The following is a 26,516-nucleotide window of genomic DNA, read 5'->3' as shown; positions in this document are numbered from 1 at the left end:
GGGTCAAGGTGACAAAGTGAGTCTGTGGCAGAGCCAGTAATGGAACCCAGGATCCCAACACCTTTTCACATTACTAGACCATATTTTCTCTCTCACGTCCGTTTACCTTGACAGACAGAAACATCCTTAATGGCGAAACAAGAAATTATGATTACATTTGTGTAGTGCAGAATGGGCCGTTTATGTATCAAGCACTAGCAGCTTGTTAAAAAGCATTTGGCAACATTGTATTAGAAATACAGCAACAAATTAACCATCTGGTTCTTCCCGCAAACAGCTCCTAGTGCTCCACCTCAAAGTGTTTCAGTGACTAAGAATGATGGGAATGGGACTGCAATTGTGGTTACCTGGCAGCCACCCCCTGAGGATACCCAGAATGGAATGGTCCAAGAATATAAGGTGACATGCAGAGTTCTTATTCACTGCAAAGTATTGGCATGCTATTGATGGATAAATTGTTTGTGGATACTTGGCTCCATCTACTGGTAAAAATCAAAAGCATGTGGAATCAAAAAATATTTCTCAGTTTATTTTTTTTTATAGTACCATTTATTTAGGAATTCTATCTAGTCTGTGGCATCTTTACATGTACAAAAGCAATTAAAACTGCCTACTAATTTGAATGGGAAGATGGTAGTGCAGGAAATTAAAGAAAAGGTCAAAATTCATAATTAAAATAAGCAACTTCATGTCTATGCTATAACATGAGAATTACATACACAAAACACAAAGAAAAATGCACTAGTTTAAGAACCATTTTGTGATCAAAACAGGGAATTTGAGGAAATAAATGGGTCCAATCATTTGAAAGTCTTCGACATAATTTATTATGTAACATTCTGAGTAAAGTGTACTATTCTATTCATCTGGGATAGTTAAAAACATGGAAAAGCTTTCCATCTAAAGAGAGTTAGTGTAAGATGAAATATATTTATAGCAATTTTTTTTGTTTTTTTACAAATCTATCTTTGCATTCTAGCTTTCATTATACTATATATATTATAGTATATATTATAGTATACTATTAAAGTTCAGGAGACAGTTTTTATTATTTAAGGCCTCTGTAGCAACATACTGTTTTTATCTTAGAGTAATTTAAATTGTGAATAAATTACATAAAAAAGAAATGAAGCTAAAATTGCCTAAGCAAGGCTGAGATGTTGTAAGTGTCTAGTCATGGATTTCAAGGTTGTTTTATAGCCACTAGTGGCAGGATGGTTTGCTCTAGTCTATAGCAAATTGGCATTGTTGAGAGAGATTTTTAAATCAGAATGTTTTAGCCTTTTTTTTTTAAGATAAAATACCATAGTGTAGGCATTTATTCCTAAGCATCAAAACTCATTCCACTCATTTCTTTCTTTACACTGTAGAAAAGAAAAAAGAGTGGAGATCACTTAGCTTCATGGTCAATTTAAAATAATAAAATGCCTTTCAGAACCTGATTGACTGGTACAAAATCATTTTGTGGCTTAGTTTCAGATGTAATTGAAAAAAATATTCACAAAGGAAGTTTTATTTAAAGGCAGTTAGACCTTGAACTAAAGAGATGGTATTATTCACCCACCAGAAACTGTATTAAAAGAATGTTAGGGTTGTGAGGACAAAACAATAAAAGAGAGGAAATTCACATTTGAGTGTGGAATATGCTATACAGTGTCTGCTAGCATCTGGGTACAATAGGTTGCAGTGAGCTATGAGCAGGCATCTCTTAGTGCCTATGCAGCTGTGGGGCTGCCACTGTTTTTTAATGTGGGTCAGTGGATAATTTTCCCTATGGATAGAAAACAGGCATCATGAAAGCATGCATAATTGTATTTTCTGTTTAAAAAAACAAAAACAACTAGTCAATGTTAGGAACAAATAACCCGGAAAAAAACCCTGAAATTCAAATCCCTTTTTTTAATACAAAAAGGAATTAATGATTATTCTATCATGTTATTTTCTCAACAAGTGGATTCTCTTTATTTTTTCAAAACAATTAAAACCCAGGCTGGCTGACACCTTGCACACTAAGTTTTAGAATGGAGAAAATTTGAATGTATTAATAGGTTATAATGGAAAGGCTGACACAGCTACAGAAGTATGAATAGCACTTTACAAAAAACAACAACGTTCAAATGAGTCCATTCTGTCACACCTCTGGCATAAAGTTACAGGGCTGCTTACAATGCTTTTCATTTTCTTTTTCCGTGATGCATCTGTTCAGGAGTGGCTTCCCCTTTGTTTCCTTAACAAGCATCTTCTATCTGTTCAAACTTCCCTACATAGATTGTATAATGGATCATTATCATATACTGTAGTCACTTCTATGTAAAGATTGTGAGAAATTAAGCAGAAAACAAATTTAAACCATAACTATCTATTGCCCGGCATAGTTTTTATTCCTTAGTGTCACTTCCTTCTTGCTCATTAAATACAGGTTGTTTGTGGGTTGTGGGGGATGTTAAGCTTTATATTCTGTGTGCGTCGTGGCACAAGGGTTTGTGACTGCTCTTGTGAAGGCTGCATAACTGTTCCCTTTCCAAATCCCTATATTGACTTATTAATAGCTTTCTAAAACATGCAGTCTTATCATTTTTATACGATCATTCTATAACTTTTCTGCAGGTTTTATGGATCATTGTCTAGAATTTAGTGGCACTAATAAAAATTATATCATTTATTTAGTACTCATTTGTAAAAAGTGAGTGCTTATCCTATGCTCTGGACATTCCTTGACCCATTTCACAATTATGTTTATTAAAATGGATTACTCCATTTACCCCTTATCTTTCCCCAGTAATCATATATAATAATCCAGCAAAATATCTTCCAGTTCTTTATAATTCTCCACAAGAGTCCTCTGAACCCCTTACATCTAGGGTGAAGAAATATGTCTTGCCACAAATGTGTGCATGCTCACAAAGCCAATGTACTAGGAATATTTGTGAGTTCAAAGCTGAGGGTGGCCCCCTCACAGAAAGTGCTGTGCTAGTTGATTCGATCTCCCTTATGGCTGGGGTTCCAGCTCAGGCAGATCTCAAATGCAGAAGACTGGTACAGGGAGAGTGAAGCAGTCTTTCAGATAACAAGATTTTAGACTATTTATAGGTCAAGACCACAACCTTAAATTGTACCCTGTGTTTAATAGGTAGCCAGTGTGGATCCAAAAGTACTGGTTTCATGTGTTCCCAGAAGGACCTACCTCATAACAAACAAGCTGTTGAATTCTGCACCGTTTTTGATTTCGAGGTAGATTGAAAGAGTAGCTGCATATAGAGCTCATTGCAATAGCTTGATCTGGAGGTGACAAAGACAGTTGCAAGTTCAGATTACAAAAGTAACGCAACCTCCTGGAAGTACAGATTGAGAAATAGGTGATCTAACAGTAGGTGCTACTGGCTACCTGCTTTTTTAATACCAATTAGGAGTCCATCCAGCCTCCTCCGTTGTGCATCTACTCACAAATGGTGGGCAAGCCCCTTGAATCAGAGGGGACAACATTATCTCCCATCTCATCCAGTTGTTTTCCCCTAACCAGCCAATATCACCTGAGTCTTCTCCAGATTGAGTCTCAGGCCCCTAGCTTTTACCTGTGCCACATTCTCATTGTGACCTAACTCTTAGTTAAAAATGGCATGTGCCACGTTCTCATTGTGACCTAACTCTTAGTTAAAAATGGGGTGTCACTGCATCATCCCCTGCATCCAATCCCTGTTTGGTTTACTATAATTTTTATTGTTTCCAGCATGAATACCTGTCCTCATGGAAAAGTATGAATTCATGCAAATACAAATTTCCCCAAACATGTCTTTGAACAAAACCTAGCCTGACCAATTATTCAAGAAAAAGAGAGTTGCAAATACCATCAAATTTAATTCCCTTGTTTTAGTCATACTGAATGATTGAGAGTTCTTTCTCTCTCTTCCATTATGTGTGGAGTGCAACCAATGCTCATTAGTGCATTATTAGTGCTTATGTCTTGGATTGATATGTTAGAGGGTTAGAAGGGAGCTAACAAGTTATCTTATATTGTAAACTCTTTGTGGCAGGAACCATATTTTTGCTCTTTGTCTGTACAGCACCTAGCCTGTGACTGGGGTTGCTTGGTGCTACTGCAATACAAATAATAAATAACAGTTATAATCTAGTTTGGCTCCCTTTATGAAGCAGAAAGGACCATATCATATCATGTAACTGTCCTTTTAGCTTTAACTTTTAACACACACATGTGCTATGTACTTTATTTACCTACAGGTTTGGTGCCTGGGCAATGAAAGCAGATACCACATAAACAAGACCGTAGATGGTTCCACCTTTTCTGTAGTCATCCCCTCCTTAGTTCCTGGTATTCGATACAGTGTGGAAGTAGCAGCAAGTACTGCGGCAGGACCCGGAGTGAAAAGTGAGCCACAGTTTATCCAATTAGGTAAGCCTTCTGGTAAATTTGCGTATAAATTCAGTGCCGTGTTTATTTTTCCTTTTATGGATCCAGAAATATTTACAAGTCAGGCAGAATGCAGAGTGTTGCTTGAATTTTAACATGAGATTAGTATTTGTGTTTTTGGACATGTGTTGGAACTGGATTCTAAAGACAGTGTTGTAACAGCATCTCTCAAAGGTTTGTTGTATAATGGTTGCTGCATTTTTTTTAAACAAAGAGTCACAATTCATTATTGGTTTTGGCTGTTGATTTTTGCAAAGTGGTTGATACTTAAGACTGGTGTAGGAAAAACACAACAGTTTAAGATGGGCCTGAGCCACCAAGTTTCCTACATTCATATTAGTTCTGGCCTACCAGTATCAGGGCAAGGGATGCAACAGTGATCTTTGCACTCTTTTTTTCCTCATCTGCACCAACCATTCCTCTGACACAGCTTAAAATTGGGGGTCATAGGATATGGATATGTCTGGAAGTGATGTGGGATTACTGCTGGTTTAGAGAACAATATTTAAAATGCCTTGCAATATAGTGATGCTGCTCTTTATTAGCATGATGAAATCAAAACATGCTGTCCCATCAGACCAAAATAGAACCTTACTGTGTTCCTTTTGACCTTGTGCCCTTCTCTGTCTCCATCATCAAAAGACCTGTCCAGTTATGTGATTTTACAGTTAAAAATAGGTAGTTACTGAGAATGAAAAAAGGACCCTATTCTGAGTGAACAATTGCTGCAATACCAAAAAATTACATTTGGCCATTGAAATTAAGGGAACTTTCAAAGAATTGCTTATAATTTGGGCTTGTGACTCCCATTGATTGTAATAGAAATTGCATAGCAAGAATGCAGAACTTTTTAAAATGACTCATTAATGTAGTACCTATAAGTGCTCATTGGCATGTTCTTTTCTGTGCTCATTTTCCATTCTCAAGAATCAGGGTTTTTGTTTCACTGCTGATATTTTGAAAACCTTGAAATTTTAAGTGTTATAGATACCAGCTTAATGAAGAGGCCTTGATGTCTGAAACTGCAGGCTTGATAGTAACATTTTTCCTTAATCCATCTGCTAGTAAATTAATCCTAAATACACGCCAGTTTTACAAGAACATGACTTATTTAGTTTCCCTTCTTTGCCTTTCCAGTTAGCATATTTGGAAAAGGAACATAGTTGACCATTTGCCTTACCAGGACTGAGCAGGGCCACTAGCCTGCTTCCAGCAATGGCATGTGTGGACACTTCACTAGAAGGCAAAGGGCAGTTAGATACCCATGTCCTATTGAAAGTCAATAGGAATCAGGTGCCTCGTCTTTGAAAATCTTCTCCTAAGGCTATTGATTAGTGCTTCACAAAATAAATGGAACTTAGGCTCCTAAGTGCATAAATCATGTTTGAAAATGGGACTTAAGTTCCTAAATCAGTTAGGTGCTTTTGAAAATATTGCCCAAAGTCTCTTTCCTCCAGATCATATTTTCTGATTCACCTGAGATCTACAGTAATCAAAAGCTATCATTTGCTGTTTAGTGGCCTCAGTGGTTCGTGATCTTAGTCCAATCCCTAGTGGACAGACGGTAACATGAGAGTTAATGTCCTTAATGACATTCTCAGCGGAAGCCAGGGATTGAGCATTATGGCATTTTGTAAAGAAATAATTACACTGTATGAGAGTTCTAAAAAACCCTACCATCTCACTCCCCAGAGCTAAAATGTACATTAGAGACACATCCCTGTGCCACACAGGGTGGTGGTAGTACATCATCCCAGTGGGAGGTCTCAGAAACACTGTTTCTGATGTAAGCACATTGCCTTTGGGGACACTGAAGAAGCGTTGACCCGAGAGTCCCTTGCTGTGACCTTTAATAGTGCACACCAGGTGCCCATCTCTTGACAAGCTGTGCTGGCTGGTGATGAAGGAAGTGGCGCAAAGCCTCTTTCTCATTTGCCTCCTTTCAAGGACGTTAGCACTCTTATGAGTACAGGCCTCAAGCAAACTTTGTGCTCCCTAAAAGAAAGGATTTTTCTAGTGCCCTCTTCAGCTCCCTCTCCTCTTTTTGTACCCATAAAGGATCAGATATAATCTGTGGTGAGATCCTCAGTCCCACTACTGCCACTTTACACCAGGTCAAAGGACCAGAACAACGTAAAGGGCCTTAACAGCCTTGTAACTAGCTGTTGGAAGGATTCCCTTGGCATAGATGCAGTGTAAGACAGCTGTATGGCTCCCTTCTGAGGACCCCTTTGTAAGCCCTGGAGCAGAAAGCATTTGTGGGGAACACACTGTGGAGATTCTGAGCAGTACTGTGGCCCATAGGGTATCCTGGAGGGGTGCCATAACTCAAACAGGCCCCTAGGGCTACCTAAATTACCCCCAAGGAAACTCTTCAGCCAGAGTAGCCTAGGACTGTGAGAGTGGTAAAGTGGCTTCAAACTTCCTTACCTTACCCTGAGTTCTGTGCTTGTGCATCTTAGAGGCTAATCATAGAATCTCATCCTTGGTTCTTGGATGTGCTCCCAGAGAAGAAGTAAAGCAGTGAGGGATAGATAGCACCGTTGTTTTCCAGAAGCTGTTCTGAGGATACAAAACTTATCCTTATTGCTGATGCCATCAGTCTAGTACTTTCCAAAAGCAATACATTCATTTAGATAAAGAGGGCTTTTTTTTTCCTTTTTGGGTTTTGGGGAGGGGGGCTGTGTTTAGCGGTGGGTAAGGATGTTATTCATAGAATGTTTGGCGGGAATTGCTAGTTCCAATATCTATATGCTAGATGAACTGCATTCCTGCAATCACCAATTTGAGAAATCTGTATTTCCTTCTTAGAGCCAGGAAACTTAAATCTTTTGCTTTGATGTTGATTTCTGAATTAGTATGCTGCTACCTTTATTAAACTGATTACAAATTCCCTGTGTGCATATTATATATACTGTGTGATTTGTATATTCATTTAAATTTTGGAATGTCTCTCACAATTAAATCAGCTTTAGATCTTACTCTGAACAATTCTTGATTAAAAATTGAGGGCTAGATTGTGACTAGCTCTAAAACTTCCCCCTTAGGATTTACATTGAGTAAATCCCCACACAGCACACCCCTCCCCTGCACAGATAGGGCTATTCAGATTTTGGAGTGCTCTGAATGCTCTCTCATGCCAAGAAATGAGTATGTGGACCTTTGGCTGAGCATGTGAGTAAAAGTAAGTTGCAACCATTCAAGGGCTACAGAACATTACCCCAGAGAACTGTTAATCCCTTTGATACTGATCTCCACCATAGCTTCTGTACAACGATGGAGTACCATGGATGGCAGCTTTGAAATGTTGACACTCCATTGGTTTGCTGATGGTTCAATAGAGAATTACCTGGTACATCCTGCAGCATGTTCTGTCCAGTGTACTATTCACATGAGGCATCTCAGATGCAGTTAATATTACTCATAATAAACATATTAACCTGAGTGAATACATTTTATGCACTTATTTCTTAAGAGGTTTCTGTAAAATAATTATAAATGTTAAGTGTTTTTTTCAACCAGTGGATGTCTCAAGTGTACAAAATACAAGAAACTCTTATTGCACCTTTATTACTCTAATCACTCACATTAAGACATGTGATTTGTGAACTAATTAGGATGCCTTTAGGGATATCATTCTGTCAGCCACTGCAAGTAAGCTGCCCAACACAATACAGTGTCTTTTTCAGGCCTGCAGTAGACTTTCAAAGGTGGCCTGCTTTGCCCACCCAAAGCCCCATTGATGTCAGTGAGGCTCCACATGGGCAATGCACTGCACTTACATGCAGTACACTGTAGAGCTCTAGCCTAAAAGTGACACTTCTCCATTTATGACATTGTATATAACTAGAAAGAAGGCAAAAGAGAATATTCATAAGTTGATTTCTGACCAAAGAATTGTCTTTCTACATTATATATACCCACATTGAGTGGGGGGGAGGGGGAAGGGGGAGCGAGTTATTGCAAAGTCAAGCACTCAGAAGTTAGGAAATGCCAGATTTATGGTTGCCCGTGCAACCTTAATTCTCACTTCTCTTTGACCAGCTATCTTGTGCACTGAATGAGGCAGGAGTCCTGTGGAACAGTACCTGATTGTACCATTAAAGACTGTATCTTAATGCATGCACATGGAGGCATTTGCACGGGTCACCATGATTCTGACATTTCATAACTCTTGAATTTGCAACCTAAATAACTTTATTTTAACATAGTGTTTTTGTATGTAATTTACTAGTCTATTTTGAAAAGGACAAAGAAAGAAACCAATTGTTATGTGCAACTGTAACAACCTCGTATCTTATATCACCAGCGTTTAAGCCCTGAACCTTCCACACAGCACCGCAGACTGCTAGTATCTGAACTACAGATCTAGCTGCATTAACTGTCAGCAGGGAAAGTCTGTTATCTTGGGGCCAGGAAATATGCCAGTTCCAGGGAGTGAGGTAGTCAGCCTTCTCCAGCAGCTCCTAGGTATTCTCAGTACTATGTGTGTTTCACAAAGCTTTGTCAGCATTGTGAATGTGACCTTAGAATGTTCACAGTTCCTTATTATTTTGTATGCTGCCAACATTTACCTGGAGGAACCAGAAACAACAGCAGTGATATGGTGATTTTCAACAGTTTATGTGTCGGCTAAACCTGAATGGATTTTCATGGCACAAAGAAAAGGCATTTTTCTAGCCCAAGGGCTTTCTCCCTTTTCCCCTAATTTCAAAGGCCTGATGCAAACAACAAAGTGATAGAACAAAAAAAAGGCTGCAAGAATCTTTAATAATGGAAAGTGTTAGCAACATAAACACATGGGTCACTACCAGCTTCCCTTAAAATTAGCGGTTAGCTTAGCTTCTATTATTAAAATAAAGGAATATATAGTCATATACGTGTGTGTGTGTACAGATATATAATATGTATGTCAGTCAGTTAAATGACTGAAACTAAAGAATAAGAGAGAAAGAAAGTGTGTGTGTGTGTGTGTGTGTGTGTGTGTGTGTGTGTGTGTAGGTGTAAAATATATATATGAAAAATGAGGCTTTGTGCAGGTGTAGCAGTCCACACATGCATAATGTATTTCAGGCTTGGTGCTTTAAATACAACAATTTATTATGATAATATACAGGTATTTCTAGTGGCTAACAGAATATCACTAAAGGCATGCTAATTAGTTCTCAAGTCACATCTCGTAATGTGAGTGATTAGAAAAATAAAGGTTCATGGAGTATTTTGTACATGAGACATGCACTGTGTGAATAATGCACTTAACATTTGTGTGTGTGTGTGTCTATATAAATACTACCACTGTATTTGTTTGTGTTACAGAATCATTTACATTGCTGGCTCCTTATGCACAGCTTAGGGCTTCATAAATTTTATTGATTCTATGCTGTAGTATTCTTTTTTGGGGGGAGGGAGGGGACCAGGGAGAATAAGGTAACTTTTTCCTTATTGTAAATACTTCATTAGAAGTATGAAAGAGAAATATTTAAATAACAAAGAAATGTTATCATACGCAGAACAATAGGTGAACAGTGTCTCCAATGAAAATTCACTTTTCTGTCAAAGAAAACAATTTCAAATAATATCAGCATTTAAAAAAAGTAAATGTAGTTGTTTTGAAATTAGAATGATATTGCAGTTTCCAATATCTTAATACAGCCTCAGCTGCTGTGAGACAAAAGATGAGATATAGAGTGGCAATTTTAATTCATTAGTCACAGTACACTTTATACAGTGAAGCCCATCTGGCCGCTTGCATGGAACCTCACTTGGCTGTCTCCATAAAATCTGAAGCAACCCAATTTAACCTTGCACAAATAGCCATGAAATCTATAAATCTAGGAGACACAAAGGGTGTATTGGTAAGAAAAGAATAGGTCTGCTTGCTGAACTTTCAGACTATGAGTGCTCTTAGGATCACAGAAGATAAAAGGGCTTGTTATGTGAAATAAAACTTCCAGTCAACAAACAGTCAAAGGTAGTGATTGCTTGTGAAAATAGGTATTGAGCCTGGATGCAGTGTAGAATAAAATCTGAAATTCCGTGGAAGAAAAAGCCAAGGGAAAAAAACTATTGATAATGTAACCATTTCCAATCTATAAAGGTGTCCCTTTCCCAGAGCAATTGTTTTTCTACAATATGGCTTGTTTTCCCTGTAGTCTATAGTGCCACTGTTTCTTTTATATATATTTATACTTTTGCCGGGGGGGGGAGGGGGATGTGGTGTCATGATTAAGAGTATTAACATGTTCACTGGTTAGTGCTTAGAGCATTAATGCTGTTGTCTTTTAAGTGAACTGATTTCCATTTCTTAGTGAGTATGCAATAACAGAATTTGATCAGGCCACCTGAGCAAACAACATATTTCTCTCCTAAAAGGACCAATCTCAGGACCAGATTCTACTATCTTACTCACACTGAGTAGTGTTTAATTCTTTGACTATTTACTCTGAAATCAATGGGACTGATCAAAAAGTTAGGTATTACACAGTGTGAGTGATGTAAGGTATTATACATTGTGAATGAGGGTTTCAGAATCTGGTCCTCAATTCGGGGAGCAATAATACAGATCTCTTAGCTCACAAATTTGTAAAGAGCACCTCTTACTGCTAAAAATCAATGTACCCGGATGATAAAAATCTAGCAAAATGTCTTCTTGCTGAGCAACCTCAAGGCAATTATAGGATATTGGTGAGTAGACCGGTCTGAAATAGTCTTAATATTTACAGACATAATATATGGAAAGAAAAATGAAAATTTAGGTTAAAATAATAAATACCCTGTATATTAAAAATGAAAACTCTTATACATTTAGTAATTAGTGAAAACATTTTCAGCTGTCCTTTGTTTCTGTTCTGATTTCTAAATTGAAGTAGTTGATCAAGAGGCCTCTGCTTTTTCCACTACTAGGAAGGCCTATTGATTATTTTTAGTGCATTGTACCTTTTCTTGGCATATTTAATATCCCTTCTTGCCTTCTCATAGCTATAATTTTAAAGACTAGCTTGTCCAGCCATGCGAAGTTGGTAGAATCAAGTTACTTTATTCACTCTCTTCTTTAGCTAGTCTTGAATTTTCAGTCTTCTTGAATTGAGGTCAAAATAAGACTCCGAAAAAAACCAGATGGTGTAACATGAGATACAAGTCGCCTGTCAGAAACTGCTAAATTTAAAAAACATCTTTTTAGTATCCACCTTCTATAAATGTGTTTTGAATCTGTAATGCTTCTATGATTTTCACTTCTGGGGAACTGTGTGTGTGTTCATGTAGCTTGTTTCTAAGCTTTAGTGGAATTCTGGAAACAGACTTCTCCAGCACATTCCTTCTTAGTTTTTTTGTGGTGATTTTGTTGTCTTTTATTTTTAAATTTAATCTGAAATAATTTGATTTGTGTTATATTGCAGAAATGATGAAAAATTATTGGCCAAAAATGTTAAACCATGGACTTAGTCAGCCTTCTAAATCCATATTTAGTCACCTAAATAAAAGGGGCCTAATTTTCAGACGCGCTAAGCACCCACAATCCTGCTGAAGTTCACAGGAGTTGGGGCAGGGAGCATCTTTTTCTTCTGTGTTTGTAAAGCACCTAACACAATGGGCTCCTGGTCCATGCCTAAGTCTGCTAGGTGCTACAACAGTACACATAATAAGTAACAATAATAGTCGTGTAGTACCTCTGAAAATCAGGCCAATTTTATTCGGGTGCCTAAATATGGATTTAAAAGGCCAACTTTAGGTGCCCAGGTTTGAAAATCTGGGCCATAGTATTTTTAAATCACTGTCTACAATTATTATTACTTAGCAATAATAATAGTACATTTGGTTTTTAGAACTGCACATCCAAATTAATCAGAGATTTTGGGTTCCTTTTTTTAGATTCCCATGGAAACCCTGTGTCACCAGAAGACCAAGTCAGCTTAGCCCAGCAGATTTCAGATGTTGTAAAACAGCCAGCTTTCATTGCTGGCATTGGTGCAGCCTGTTGGATTATTCTTATGGTCTTCAGCATCTGGTTATACCGCCACCGAAAGAAGCGAAATGGACTCACTAGTACTTATGCTGGTATCAGAAAAGGTGCCGAATTACAGCTCTTGATCTGTTAACTGTTGAATGCATATTTACTCGTCTTTTATAGCTTTTTAATTAGAGAGATCTCGATCATCTCAGGCCCACTGAATACTTGGGGTCTGTCCATTGAATAATTAGATGGGCTTTGCATCAGATACCCAAAACAGAGAACACATGAAAATTTTGATAATGTAGTACTTGTGAATTTTCATTAAGAACCTTAATCAAAATACCCAGGCTTGCTTTTCATTTGTGTGTGTGTGTGAATTTAGTGCTGACAGCTGTCTATATGTTTACAGAATAGGGTAGCAGCAGGGCAAGTTTCCTCTTCCTGTGCCACATGGTTGACCTGAAAAAAGATTCAACTGGATGGTAGTTCAGTATTCTTTGAGTGCTTGCTCATGTCAGTTCCATTCTAGGTGTGCGTGCGCCCACATGCGCGGCTATCGGAGATAGCCGTAGGGTTGGCTGTAGCACCTTCTTGAGTGCCATGCCCATGTGTCGCTATATTAGGCGCCACCAGCCCTATGCCCCCTCAGTTCCTTCACCCATGGTGATTAGTTAGAGCACCTTTCCTTTGCCTCACAAGGGCGAAGCGTTCTTCTACTTCACTCTTTTAGCCTTAAGGCTTTGTAAATATTTTGTTTACAGTAGTTAGTTAATACGTAGTTGTTAAGTAGTGTAGTTAGAGATAGAGTCCCAGCAGGGATTTTGCCCCAGGCAGGGCATGCCCTGGTCTCCGGGTTTTAAGCCTTGTTCTGAATGTAACAGGCCTGTGCCTGTTAGTGACCCCCATAGCAGCTGCCTCAAATGCTTGGGAGAATCACATGTGAAGGAGAAGCGTCGCATTCGCATCTGTAAGAACTTTTGTCCGAGAACACAGAGTGAGACATCCATTTGAGGGCCCTCCTCAAGGAGGCTGCTGTCCACCCAGGTTCCAAGCTTTCCCAGCCAGACTCTGCCCTGAGCACGTTGGCCTCGGTACACAGCACACTCCCACCACCGGGCTCTACCCAGTATCTCTCCTGGTCACCAGTGCCTAAGAAGAGGTCGAAGAAAAATTACTCCCCAGCACTGAGCAAGATGGGCAAAGAACCCAGTTTTGACCGACAGCCAACACTGGAGCCACATGGGGACACTCCCTCGATGGAGCCTCCTAGTCCCCTGAGGGATCCGCCACCGACTCCAGGGAGTAGTAGGGGACCCAGACTGGTGGCAGTGCCAACGCCTTCCCAGGCTCTCCTGGCGCCCAGAAAGCAAAGGCCTCTACCAGCGCCGCCGGCACCAAGTGTGTCACAGGTCATGACAAAAGCTCCCATTGAGGGCAAGCCAGCTGTAAAGACCCTCCCAGAGGGCAGGGTAACGACACTAAGGCCCATTCTGGACCTGTGGCGCTTCAACAAATCACTCAAAAAGTTGAAGTTCTGCATGGTCTCCCTGACCTCCATCATCCTCTCCCTGGATCCGGGAGACTGGTACGCTGCCCTCGATCTGAAGGATGCCTAGTTCCATATCTCCATCTTCCAAGGTCATAGATGATTCCTCCGTTTTGTGACGGGTGGGCACCATTTCCAGTTCACGGTGCTGCCGTTTGGCCTCTTGTCTGCCCTGAGGGTGTTTACAATATGTATGCCACTAGTGGCCGCTTACCTCAGGCTTCGAGTGGTTCAGGACTACCCATATCACGATGACTGGCTCATCAAGGGCAGATCTGGGGAACAGGTGCAAAGGAGCCTCGATCTGATTCATTCCACCTGCCGTGACCTGGGCCTGTTGGTAAATAAAAAGAAATCGTCTGAAGGCCAGTGCAACGAAAAGAGTTCATTGGAGCGGTTCTTGATGCCACACAAGCCAGAGCCTTCCTTCCAGAGGTGCGTTTCCAGGCCATATCAGACATGATTTCCCACGTGAGAAACTAGCTGCTCACCACTGCTCACACCTGCCTGCGGTTGTTGGGCCACGTGGCCGCATGTATGTACATGGTCCAGCATGTCCAGCTCCATCTCCAGCCAATGCAAGCACAGTTGGCATTGGTCTACATCGCCAACAGACACAATCTAGACTGGGTGGTCAGGGTGCCGGTTCACATCTGATCATCCCTGGATTGGTGGTTGAGCCCCGAATTGGTGTTGGAGGAAGTTCCCTTTGCAGCCCTGCCCCATAGCTGACCCTGGTTTCTGATGCCTCAGACCTGGGCTAGGGAGCTCACCTGGGCAAGCTCAGCACGCAAGTCCACTGGTCACGGGACAATCTGTCCCTCCACATAAACGTCAGGGACCTCAAAGCGGTTCGCCTGGCCTGTCAGGCTTTCCTGCCTCATGTGAAGGGTAAGGTACTACAAGTCCTGATGGACAATCCCGCAGCAATGTATTACATCAACAGACAGGGTGGAGCCAGGTCGTCGGCCCTTTGCCACAAAGCTCTGTACCTGTGGGGCTTCTGTGTGTGGCATGCTGTCCATCTGGTGGCCACACATCTGCCTGGAGCCAAGAACGTGGTAGCAGATCACCTCAGCAGGACCTTCTCATCTTGCCATGAGTGGGTGCACCGCCAAGAGGTGGTCAGTGTGATCTTTCGGAGGTGAGGGACTCCCCAGGTGGATCTGTTCGCGTCCCAACAGAACTGGAAATGCCACGTGTTCTGCTTGTTCCAGGGATTGGACAGTGCATCCCCATCAGACGCCTTTCTGCTTCCATGGTGAGGGGCTCTGATGTATGCCTTCCCACTGGTGCTGCTAATCCACAAGGTCCTTATGAAGATCAAACAGGACAAAGCGAAAGTGATCCCGATAGCTCCTGCGTGACCTCAGCAGCACTGGTTCGGCACACTTATGGACCTTTCGGTAGCCGCTGCCTCTCTGGTCGGACCTGCTGTCGCAGAACCCCGGGAGTCTTCTGCATGCGAACCTGGTGGCACCGCACTTGACAGTGTGCCTTCCGCATGGCTAAATGCAGAAACAGGAATACTCGGCCCGGGTCCAACAGGTCTTGCTGGGTAGCAGAAAGTCCTTCACCAGAGCAACCTACTTGGCCAAGTGGAAGAGATACAGGTGCTGGGCCTTGGACCGAAGTATCCGGGCTGAGCAGGCCTCACTGCAGGTGATCCTGGACTATCTTCTACACCTCAAGCTCCAGGGGTTGTCCCAGTCATCAATCAAAGTCCACTTGGCCGCAACTTCGGCCATCCACTCTCCGTTCCAGGGCACATCGGTCTTTGCTCATGACAAGACGATCCGGTTTTTGAAAGGTCTGGAGCATCTCTATCCACACGTCAGGGATCCCATCCCTCCCTAGGACCTGAATCTCATACTGTTATGGTTCACGGATAAGGCTGTGTGTCTGTTACACAGGTCTAGAAATCACGGATTTTATGACTTTCCGTGACCTCCATGACTTCTGCAGTGGCTGGTGCAGCTGGCTCCAGGACTGCTGAGCCACTCAGGCAGTGGCTGCCCACTCGACTGGGGCGCAGGCTTCGTCAGCAGCCTTCCTGGTCCAGGTGCTGATTCAGGATATCTGCAGGGCCACTACCTGGTCATCTATCCACACGTTTACATCTCATTATGTGCTCACCCAGCTCGAGACGATGCTGGCAGAGCTGTGTTGTAAGCCACATGACCATGAAGTCTGAGCCCGCCACCAGGGATACTGCTTGTGAGTCACCTAGAATGGAATTGACGTGAGTAAACACTCCAAGAGTTAAAAACAGTTACCTACCTTTCGTAACTGTTGTTCTTCGAGATGTGTTGCTCATATCCATTACATGACCCACCCTCCTGCTACTCTGTCGGAGTTGATGGCAAGAAGGAACTGAGAGGGCATAGGGCCGGCAGTCCCTAATATACCAACGCATGAGCACAGCACTCAAGAGTATGCTACAGCCGACCCTATGGATACCGCTAAGGCAAAAATCTCTGACGGGTGCGCACGTGGGCATGTGCACACCTAGAATGGAATGGACAAGAACAACACATCTCGAAGATCAACAGTTACGAAAGGTAGGAAACTGTTTTTTCATCCTAGTCAGTCAATTGCCCTCAGCTGAGAATGCTAACAACGTCAGCTATAGGTGTTAGTTATAGAGTGCTTTTGTGCGTGCGTGTTCCCACACGTTGTGGGTGAGAGGTAAGGTGGCTGTTTGAAGAAGCAGAATTGATGGAAATGCATCTTCAAGGGTACTGCCTGAAGCCTGTATTCCAACTCACTGTACATCCAAAATGGCAGTATTGGCTCTAGCTTCCAGCCATGCTCACTTTCATCTTGTTGTTGTTGATGATGTAGCATCATTAGGTGGGCACAGCGCTTTACAGTTGGACACAGTGATAGAAAATAAACAGAATCCCTGTCCAGAAGATCTTCTGGCCTAGGAGTGTGATTTCCATTGACTTCAATAGGCTTTGGATTGATTGGTCCCTAAAGTTACAAGTGGGTACAATACAGTGCAAGGCATTACAACTCAAAGCAGTGCCATTTAGGCAATTGCAGTCTGAAGGTCATAGAAGTTGTAATGCCTCTCTCAGAATAGGTGAGTTTCCGGTAGCTTTTTAATGGAAGAGAAGGAGGGCGCTGGAAGTTAGATAATTAAAAGACTGAGCCGGGCCTAAAAGGTGGCATGAAAGTGGCACATTTAATTTATTGTTAAAGGTAGGCAAAAGATTGCATCTTCAGTCATTGCAGATGTGAATGTATGCTGGGGGTGGGCAGGGAGGCAGATAACACAAACATATTTTTGAAAGATGGTAAATAAGTTATTGCTTTGAAAAAATAGTGATTAAGATGATCAGGCATATGGAAATGGTTTGAGGGGTGGGAGAAATCATATGTAAACACAGGCACTGTGGCCTCTAGCCTAAATACAAACATGGTCTTCTTTTTGAACACCTGTTTCTTACTGTCTTTGAGAAAAGATTGGCCATTATCATTTTAGAAATGGCTCTAGAGAAGAATTCTCTGTTTTTGGCAACACAGAGTCTTTGAGGACTTCCATGCTATTAAAGCAATAGATTGATTGGCAAAATTTAGGCTTGGTAATTTCAATGGAGATGTAGCCATGGAAATGAGGGTTAAATTTCACCTTTGATTTTGTTTCTCTGAGAATGTTAAAATGTGAGAGAACTGTATGCCCTAATGTATTAACCTGCTCTTTTTCGTTTTACTAATAGCATGCTGCATACGGTCTTTCCACAAATGCTTTCAAACTAATATCACTATGCTGTTGGCTGAATTTAGGTTAAGGAAAAACCATAACAATATAAATTTTAAAATAATAATAATAATATTGGCATTTGGTGGTGTTCCAGTCTGTTGTGGATTATGAATTTCTGTAGAAATACCACATGTATAGTTCTCAATACTTCGCAGAGGGGAAAAAAGCCTTTGATAGAAACGTTCAGAAAGGTAGGCCTCAAGTCTGTGTTCCCAACTGCACTTGAAGTAAAATCAGCATCTTTGGAGAAATAGAAATCATGAGATAATCTACCACTCTGCAGTATATTGTCATAAATGTTGAATGTGCACACTGAGTAATAGTGAACTTTATTAACTTTTTTTTTTTTTAACATTTAGCTTCAGGCTTGACATCTGTTAAAATACTTCAGTACCCACACATTTACTTATTACACGAGCACTGCTAGGCACCCAGAACAGTTTATTAATGGAAGCTCTAAGAATTAAGTTGTTCTTTGGTTTGCTAGCTGTAAAGATTTCATTTAGTTTGACCTCTTTTCATCTGATCCTCAATTCCCTAAAAACTAAGCTAGATTTAGTAGTTAGCTCACAGAAAAGTGATGACAAGGACTATTCATCTTTTTCTCTTGTCCTTGTGATTGCAAATTAATGTGGAGACATTTCGTTCTTCCTTGAATAGCTCTGGTTTTAAATGCACCTTTTTTTTTTAAATGAAAGCTTGTTACTATGGCTCTGTATTTTTGAATGTAGCTAAATTACACTGACTATGTGAAAAGGCCTAGCTGAAAGAAAACACAATAGAATTCCTGAGATAAAGACAGCTGTGCTACAAATGAAGCCTGCAACGGGCAAAAATGCTCAGAGGTTTTCCGGTTTTATTCAATGTCACATGCTTGGAAATAAATTGGCTTAGGAAGCGAAAAACATACAGCACACTCTAACTAATACATTTGGGTCCCAAAGAAACTCTGTGAATTCTAAAAAGAGAATTGAAAAAAGACATCAGAACTATCTGCAATGTAAAAATTATATTAAGCTGTTTGAGCACCTAAATCTCTTATCCAGCACGTTATCTTCGTATGGCAGGTCTGCTAACCAAATTCCCATCCTAAGATGTCTTTTAGTGAATATTCTATTACATCTCTCATATTTTTCTTTGTCTTCCTTGGAATCAAGAGGAAAACCTTAGCTTTAGCCCATCAAGCGTACAGAAACTATATGCCAGAATTCAACAGAAGGGGGAGTATGTCCTGTTGGGGAGAGTAGATGCTAGTGCACTACACTTGCATTAGAAGCCTTATTGATTCAATGAAGATTTATAGTGCAGTGAGAGTGAAGGTTTTCAGGGAGTGTTATTGTTCCATTGTTAACCTTTCCTGTTAAAGTCATGGGTTGAAAGGTAGAAAGGAGTTGCAATGGGAGTGCTAGCTCATGTAAATAGTGTGGGGGCGAGGGCGAAGGAATACATTATGATTTTTGTCTATTTCTTCCTTTTCCACAACAGCAAAACAATATTATATTACAGCTGTAACATATTGTAGTGCAGTTGTTATGATGAAGAGTGGGGCATTATTTGGTGAACATACACTAAAACAGTTATTTTGTAGTTCTCTTTGTTTCTTTAAAGGGCTATTGTTCCTTTATTGAATACTTAAGTGTTCCTATTAGTTCAGTGTAATGAGCATCTACTTACTGAACTGTAGATAAGAGTCAAGTAAGATCCTGATAAAGCTTGTTAAAGAATTTATCATTCTGTGTTTTGAAATGATTAATAGTGTAGAACTTTTGTTTATATTAGGATTTCCAGCAAAACACAAGATACTAAACTGAGGGTCATTCAGAGGCTAAACCACATTCTGTTCCCCTCTTGAGTGTAGTAAAATGTTACACTTTTCCAAAATGGTACCTGTGAAGACAAGCTTCTTTCTGAAATTTGGTTTTATTCTTCAGTATGACTGAACTACTGGGTTAGTTATTTGTTTTAAGTTCAGCTGTCTGCTTGATTTATACTAATGTGTATGTTTCCCTTTCTCTCTTCAGCTTAATAACCAATTTGTATTTTGTTTTGATTTTTCAGTCCCGTCTTTTACCTTCACACCAACAGGTATATATTTGCACTTTTCCCCCCTCCTTTGTTAGTTTGGCATGTATATGTGATACTGTTTCTGTTTTTCTGATATAACCAGCCCAGCTGTTCTGAAAACAAAATATTAACACAAATTATTTCTAGTGACAAGGTATCATTGCAGTATTCTTTAAGATGAAGTAGTTTCCTTATTATTTTTCTTCCACGTATTTTAGAGATTATCACTGCTATGTGTAGTTGAGGTTTTGTCCATTTGTGGATGTCATTTCATATCCTGCAGTTTGACAGTGTATATAAGCCCACCCATAAACTTTGTGGTGTGATCCTTTCAGTTCTCACCAGATAACATGAGCTCCCATCTTGTAGTGTAGGGATCCAGTAGTGTTGACGCCCACACTGAGAAGGTAGCCCATTAATGTTAAAGCAGCTACTTATTGGGGGGGAGAAGGGGCAGAATTCCACACCAGAGGATCCTGACACAATATCAGGACCCTGGTCGCTACGTGGAAGGAAACCTCTGAATGGCATCTATTGCATATGCTGGAGGAGGAAATGTGGGTGAATCAATAGGGGATACTCTTTCCTCTAAACCAGTGTTGAACCAATGCTCCAGCATGATATTAGAAAGCATTATGTTGTAGGAGTTGCCAACTTTTTGGAAGAGGTGTAAAAGCAGTCTTTGACCATGGACATTAAAGATCTCAGAACATTTTGTTCATACTTATATTTACTTAATTCTGGTTTCCTAACCAAATTTCAGCTTGGATAATTGCGTTTTGCCTCCCTAAATACCCCAGCCTCCCAGTGTCAACTGGCTGTGCTTTTCTTTGCTTCCTGTCCTGAACTATAATGTTGGCTGTACAATGTTAACACTGATAGTTAAAAGAGGTTGCATTTCATGTGGGGAATAAGAAAGGATTTGAAATAATTCTCTTTCTTTCGTTCTCTCTCTCTCTCTCTTTTGGAATTTATAAAATATGCCTATCACATAGGCCCTGATCCAAAGCCCACTAAAGTCAATGGGAATCTTTCCACTGACTACTGTAGGCCTTAGATCAAGCCCATAGTCTTTGAGTGCAAGTGCCACGTTTACAACAAAGCATACAGTTTAACAACAGCTGTTGAATAGCTACTCAGCCAGCCATTAAACTGTGTATACTCCCCTCAGCCATCTCCCTCAGACAAAGACCTGACTGAATACACCGGCCTTATACTGTGCCTTGCATGAGAGGTGTGTTCTGAGACTTAATGAGTTAGGGCTACATTCTTAGGCCTTGTCTACACTGTCAAGTTTCTGCACAATAAAGCAGCTTTCTGCATTGTAACTCCCAAAGTGTACGCACTGCCAAGCCACTTAGTGCACAGAAACTGCGCAGTTGCAGCGCTGTAAAAAAGCCACCCTGACGAAAGGCATACATCTTTCTGTGCCGGGGCTACAGCCCCATGGTGCCAGTATAGACACCCTGGTCGATTACAGCACTACGATTGGCCTCCAGGAGGTGTCCCACAATGCCTGTTCTCGCCTCTCTGGTCATCGGTTTGAACTCTATTGCCCTGCACTCAGCTGACCAACTGTGAGCCCCACCCCTTAAATTCCTTGGGAATTTTGAAAATCCCCTTCCTGTTTGCCCAGTGACGCGTGCAGTGGTTTCAACGCATCTTTCCAGGTGGCCATGCCTGCTCCACAGGCGATCCCCCACTTGGAGCAATGACAAGCTGCTGGACCTCATCAGCATTTGGGGAGAGGAGGCTGTCCAGTCCCAGCTGCGCTCCAGCCTTAGGAATTATGATATCTACGGACAGATTTCACAATACATGATAGAAAGGGGCCATGACCGGGACACACTGCGGTTCAGGGTCAAAGTGAAGGAGCGGGAGGCAAACCGCCACCCCGGTGCTGCTCCTACGAGCTGCCGATTCTGCAAAGAGCTGGACGCGATATTCGGTGGCGACCCCACCTCCACTGTGAATGCCACTGTGGATACTTCGGTGGCTTGTGTGCCAGCCGAGAGTGGACTGAGCCAGGAGGAGGAAATCTTCGACGATGATGTGGAGGGGGAGGGCACCTAGAGGCAGAGGATGACTCAGAGGTCAGAGATGCATGCAGCCAGGAGCTTTTCTCTATCCCGGAGGAGGCTAGCCAGTCACAGCTGTCAGAGCTTGGCGAAGTGGAAACAGGAGAGGAGGCCCCTGGTAAGTGGCTTTGATTTTGGGAATCGCTGAAGTGAGTTGTTATGGGTACCAGGAGGGTTGCAGAAAGCAGGCTCGTGTCTGTATGGTGTGTATACCACCACATGCCTAGTCTGAGCGGCAGAACAGGGTGTTGATTGACACCCTCACTTCATGGGAATCTGCCTCAGAGATCTCCACAAAACTCTTATGGAGATATGAGCAATCCACTGCCGCAGGTTCTTTGGCAGAGCTGCTTTGTTTCTTGGCCCATTAAAGATAACTTTCTTGCGCTACTCTGCCATTGGTGGTGGTGGTGGTGGAGGTGAAGGAACCATTGCTGCACACAGGCGAGTGGCATAAGGGCCAGGGCAGAAGCCTCAGTCTTGGAGAAGACTCTCCCCTGATTCGCTGGTCACCCTCAGCAGCAAGATATCTTCCATAATGAACACGGCCTGTGGAAAATGTGGGGACAGTAATGAGGCCCCCTCTACGGTGCTGGTTCTCCCCAAGAGCCATGTGCCCAGTGTACAGTACGGTCCTGGAAAACTGATTTCCCCTGCCCCTGTGGTTACTCACCATTTTGGGGGTTTTGTGGCTCGTGTGCTTGCCTGGGGTCAGCCAGTTAGTGACAGGTATGTGAACAGTGGCTGTGTTTTAAATCACTGAATCAATGGTCGGTGTGTTGCAAACAATACTGCTTCTGTAAAACGTTGCATTTTGGCTTCACAGATATGACCTTGGGAGCCCAGCCTCCCTCTTTGTTACCACCGGCTGAACAGCGGCGCAGAATTAGAAAGCGGCCACGAAAAACTAAAGAGGACTTCCTGCGTGATGTCATGATGCACTCTGCGTCCAAAAAACAACAATTGAAGGAGTGGCGGGACAGTGAGAAGAAGGACCAAAAGGAGAATGCAGTGTGCCAGAACAAAGCCACGGAGCGGTTTTTACACATTATAAACAAGCTCCAGGCGCTACTAGCACTGCAAACTGAGCGGCTCCATGCCCACCCGCCCCAGCACCCACTGTCGCAAAACTCTTTCCCATGCGCCCCCCAGATACTGCCAATGCACTCTGGTCTAGTCTGCACCCGTGGCATTCCACAGTCCAGCACTGCGGACTCTCACTACACACTGCACTCAACACCCATCCCTCTGCAGTTTAGCCCTGCTGAAGCACAGTACCCGCTGCACTGTACTCAAAAGGAGAAGATTGGATATGATACCTGAACATACACAAATCTTTAACCATTCCGGGACCTCACCTCCTCCTGGAACCCTCCCTACTCCCATCCCCCTCAGTGCGTTTTTGTTTTTTTGTTTGTTTTGTGTTTTTTTCTTTGTCTCTCTTCTCCGGTTGTTGTTTTTAAATAAAATAATTGTTTTGGTCTGAAAGCAATCTTTATTCCATTAATTGAAAGCAAACAGAGCCCTGCAAAGCAACAGGCAATTTTCTTAAACCTTCACAGTGCATCGTCTGCACCAGTCACAATCACCTCCTAGCATTACAAGCACTGTACTCCTGAGCATAGCAACAAATATTAGTAGCTTTCAGCTTCAAATTGCTGCCTCAAGGCATCCCTGATTCTTATGGCCCCACACTGCGCCCCTCTAATAGCCCTGGTCTCTGGCTGTTCAAATTCAACCTCCAGGTGCTGAGCCTCAGCGATCCAGCCCTGAGTGAAGCTTTCACCCTTCCCTTCACAAATATTATGGAGCGTACAGCACGCGGCTATAAGCATAGGAATATTGCTCCCATATAGGCAGCACCAGCAGGCCTTTAAATGGCCAAAAGCACACTCAACAGTCACTCTGCACTTGCTCAGCCTGTTGTTGAACTGCTCCTTGCTGTTGTCAAGGTGCCCTGAATATGGCTTCATAAGCCATGGCATTAAGGTGTAGGCAGGGTCTCCCAGGATCACAACGGGCATTTCAACTTCCCCTATGGTGATCTTCTGGTCTGGGAAGAAAGTCCCTGCTTGCAGCTTCCTGAACAGGCCTGTGTTCCGAAAGATGCTTGCGTCATGCACCTTTCCGGACCAGACTGTGTTCATGTCTGTGAAACACCCATGGTGATCCACAAGCTCCTGGTGAACCATTGAGAAATACCCCTTCCCGTGAATGTACTCAGTGGCGAGGTGGTCTGGTGCCAGAATTGGAATATGCATGCCGTCTATCACCCCTCCAAAGTTAGGGAAGCCCATTTGTGCAAAGCCATCCACAGTGTCATGCACGTTGCCCAGAGTCACGGTCTTTCGGAGCAGGATGTGATAAATGGCCCTGCACACTTCCATCAACACGAGTCCCACGGTCGACTTTCCCACTCCGAACTGGTTAGCAACCGATCGGTAGCAGTCTGGAGTAACCAGCTTCCACAGTGCAATCGCCATGCGCTTCTCCAACGGCAGGACAGCTCTCAGTCTCGTGTCCTTGCGCCGCAGGGCTGGGGTGAGCTCATCACACAGTCCCATGAATGCGGCTTTCCTCATCCAAAAATTCTGCAGCCACTGCTCGTCATCCCAGACGTGCATGACGATGTAATCCCACCACTCAGTGCTTGTTTCCCAAGCCCAAAAGCAGCGTTCCACTGTGGTCAGCACCTCCGTCAATGCCACAAGCAATCTCGTGTTGTAGCTACTACATGTGGCGAGATCAATGTTGAAATGCTCTTGCCTTTGTAGTTTAAGGAATAACTCCACTGCCACTTGTGATGTGTTAGTGAGAGCGAGCAGCATATTGGTCAACAGTGCGGGATCCATTCCTGCAGACCAAAGAAGCAGAGCACACAGTACACAAACTGTTGAAAGATGGCGCCAAATGCAGATGGAAGCACAGGGATTGCTGGGATGTGAAGCAATGCATCACGGGACATTGGGACAGGACCCAGGATTCCCTGCGACCCCCTCCACCTTCCAACAACTCTTCGCGGCAGAAGAGGAAGAGATGCTCTGTGGGATAGCTGCCCAAAGTGCACCTCTTCGAATACCGCTGCAAGAGCCACTAGCATGAATATTGCGCAGGCAGCTGACAGTGTGAACACACAACAGCGGTTTCCCTTCAGTACTCTCTGAGCGGCGCTGTAACTCTGCCAGTGAAGACATACCCTTAGTCACATTGAGTAGTATCTTACATCACGACTAGTCCCACTGATTTCACTCACTACTCAACGTGAGGCTAGAACTGGCCCTTAATGTTTGCGCAGTCCTTGGACATGCAGAGTGGAAACACATGCAAATTATTATTATTTAATTAGCCTTACATACAATTTCTAGCACAATCACAGTGCAACATGCTACTGAAACTCTATGGTGTGTTTTAGATTAACTGATAGACATTTTTGCAGTTAGAAATCTAGACATTAAAAGAAAATATTAGAACATATGGGTATTGCAAGTCATAGCTGCAAATTCAACAACATAAGGGATTTAGAAGAAGAAATCTGAAATACACAATGTAAAAGATTTTTAAAAATCTTTCCTTTTTCTATACATTAGAGTCTCAATAGTTAGTTCTTTTCAATTTAAATGGTAACAGCCTTTTTTCTGTAGCATTACCTTTAGTAAAAGATTTACCTGTAGCATTGCCTGCTAAGGTTTTAATCCTGTTATTGTAATCACTGCAAGCATTTATCTCTCCCTTGCAGACTCCCAGCTTGGAGTTCTTTTAAAGAGCAGAATTTGGCTGCTTTTTTAAACACATTCCTAGTTAGGAAATGCATAGCAATATGAATCCATCAGAATTTGCAGTGAAGCTAATCTCTTTAACCCTTTGCCTAACCCACTGCAAACTTGAAAATGGCAAATTTATAGCTCTTGAAACTGTTGATTTATGCCTCTTAAAAACTAACTTTTAACCATGATGCTTTCTGGAAAATACATGCCATTCATATCAACACACATTTAAAAAATGAATCTGTATGCATTCTGGCTATATTCCTTTTTATTCTTAGGAAGTGTTAGTACAAAAATTTCCTGCTAATTTCAAACCAGTCAGACAAACTGATTTATTTATTACAATGAATGCATTAAAATTTTAGATTTAAAAAAGTATTAGAAAAAATCCAATTGTAAAATTTTAGAAAATAATACATTTATAAGGACTTTTTAAATATGCATGATGCCTAAGTAGAATACGGTGTCTGTCAGTAAAACATCACACTCCATTTGGCTTTTTATAAGGATGAACATCTGAAAATCACACAGATCTTTAGTACACTGTTAATGTGAAAATACAACATGAGATTTTGCAGTAGGTTGTGATATAATGAACCATCATTTACACTGGAAATAATGTCTGAGCTTCAAAATCTTGGTACCCATTTAATGTTAGCAAGATGATGATAATGTACAATAAAGCTTTAACATCTTTAGCATCATCTATTCATTCATGAAATAAACAAAGCGACATAAATTCTTCCCTAGAGTAACTTGTTTGAAGTCAGTAGAGTTACATCAGGGATGAATTTAGCCTGATGCATTACACCATTCTTTTCCATGTTTGAGACACAACAATAATTAGGTAGAACTGACATATAAAGGTTTTGTGGGGCTTAAAGTAACACCAGTCAGGTGACCAATGTATCGCGTATG

General features: G+C 41.8%; 1 protein-coding gene across 5 annotated transcripts in view; it reads left to right on the top strand.

Annotated features, from left to right (window-relative positions):
• ROBO1 (roundabout guidance receptor 1) overlaps positions 1-26,516 on the top strand; it is a 1,032,053-nt gene that overhangs the window by 965,354 nt on the left and 40,183 nt on the right. For 4 of the 5 annotated variants that reach the window (XM_074971626.1, XM_074971599.1, XM_074971607.1 and 1 more), the window contains 4 exons: positions 278-399; positions 4,237-4,408; positions 12,296-12,493; positions 19,751-19,777. In XM_074971626.1, the coding sequence (XP_074827727.1) occupies positions 278-399; positions 4,237-4,408; positions 12,296-12,493; positions 19,751-19,777 (519 nt within the window). The remainder of the gene's footprint in view (positions 1-277; positions 400-4,236; positions 4,409-12,295; positions 12,494-19,750; positions 19,778-26,516) is intronic. The other variant, XM_074971617.1, reaches the window with a different exon arrangement.

This window comes from Natator depressus, chromosome 1, assembly GCF_965152275.1.
Source record: "Natator depressus isolate rNatDep1 chromosome 1, rNatDep2.hap1, whole genome shotgun sequence".
NCBI classification, from domain to species: domain Eukaryota; kingdom Metazoa; phylum Chordata; order Testudines; family Cheloniidae; genus Natator; species Natator depressus.
Note: the sequence above shows the minus strand (reverse complement) of the source record. Positions and strands in the feature narration are given on the sequence as shown.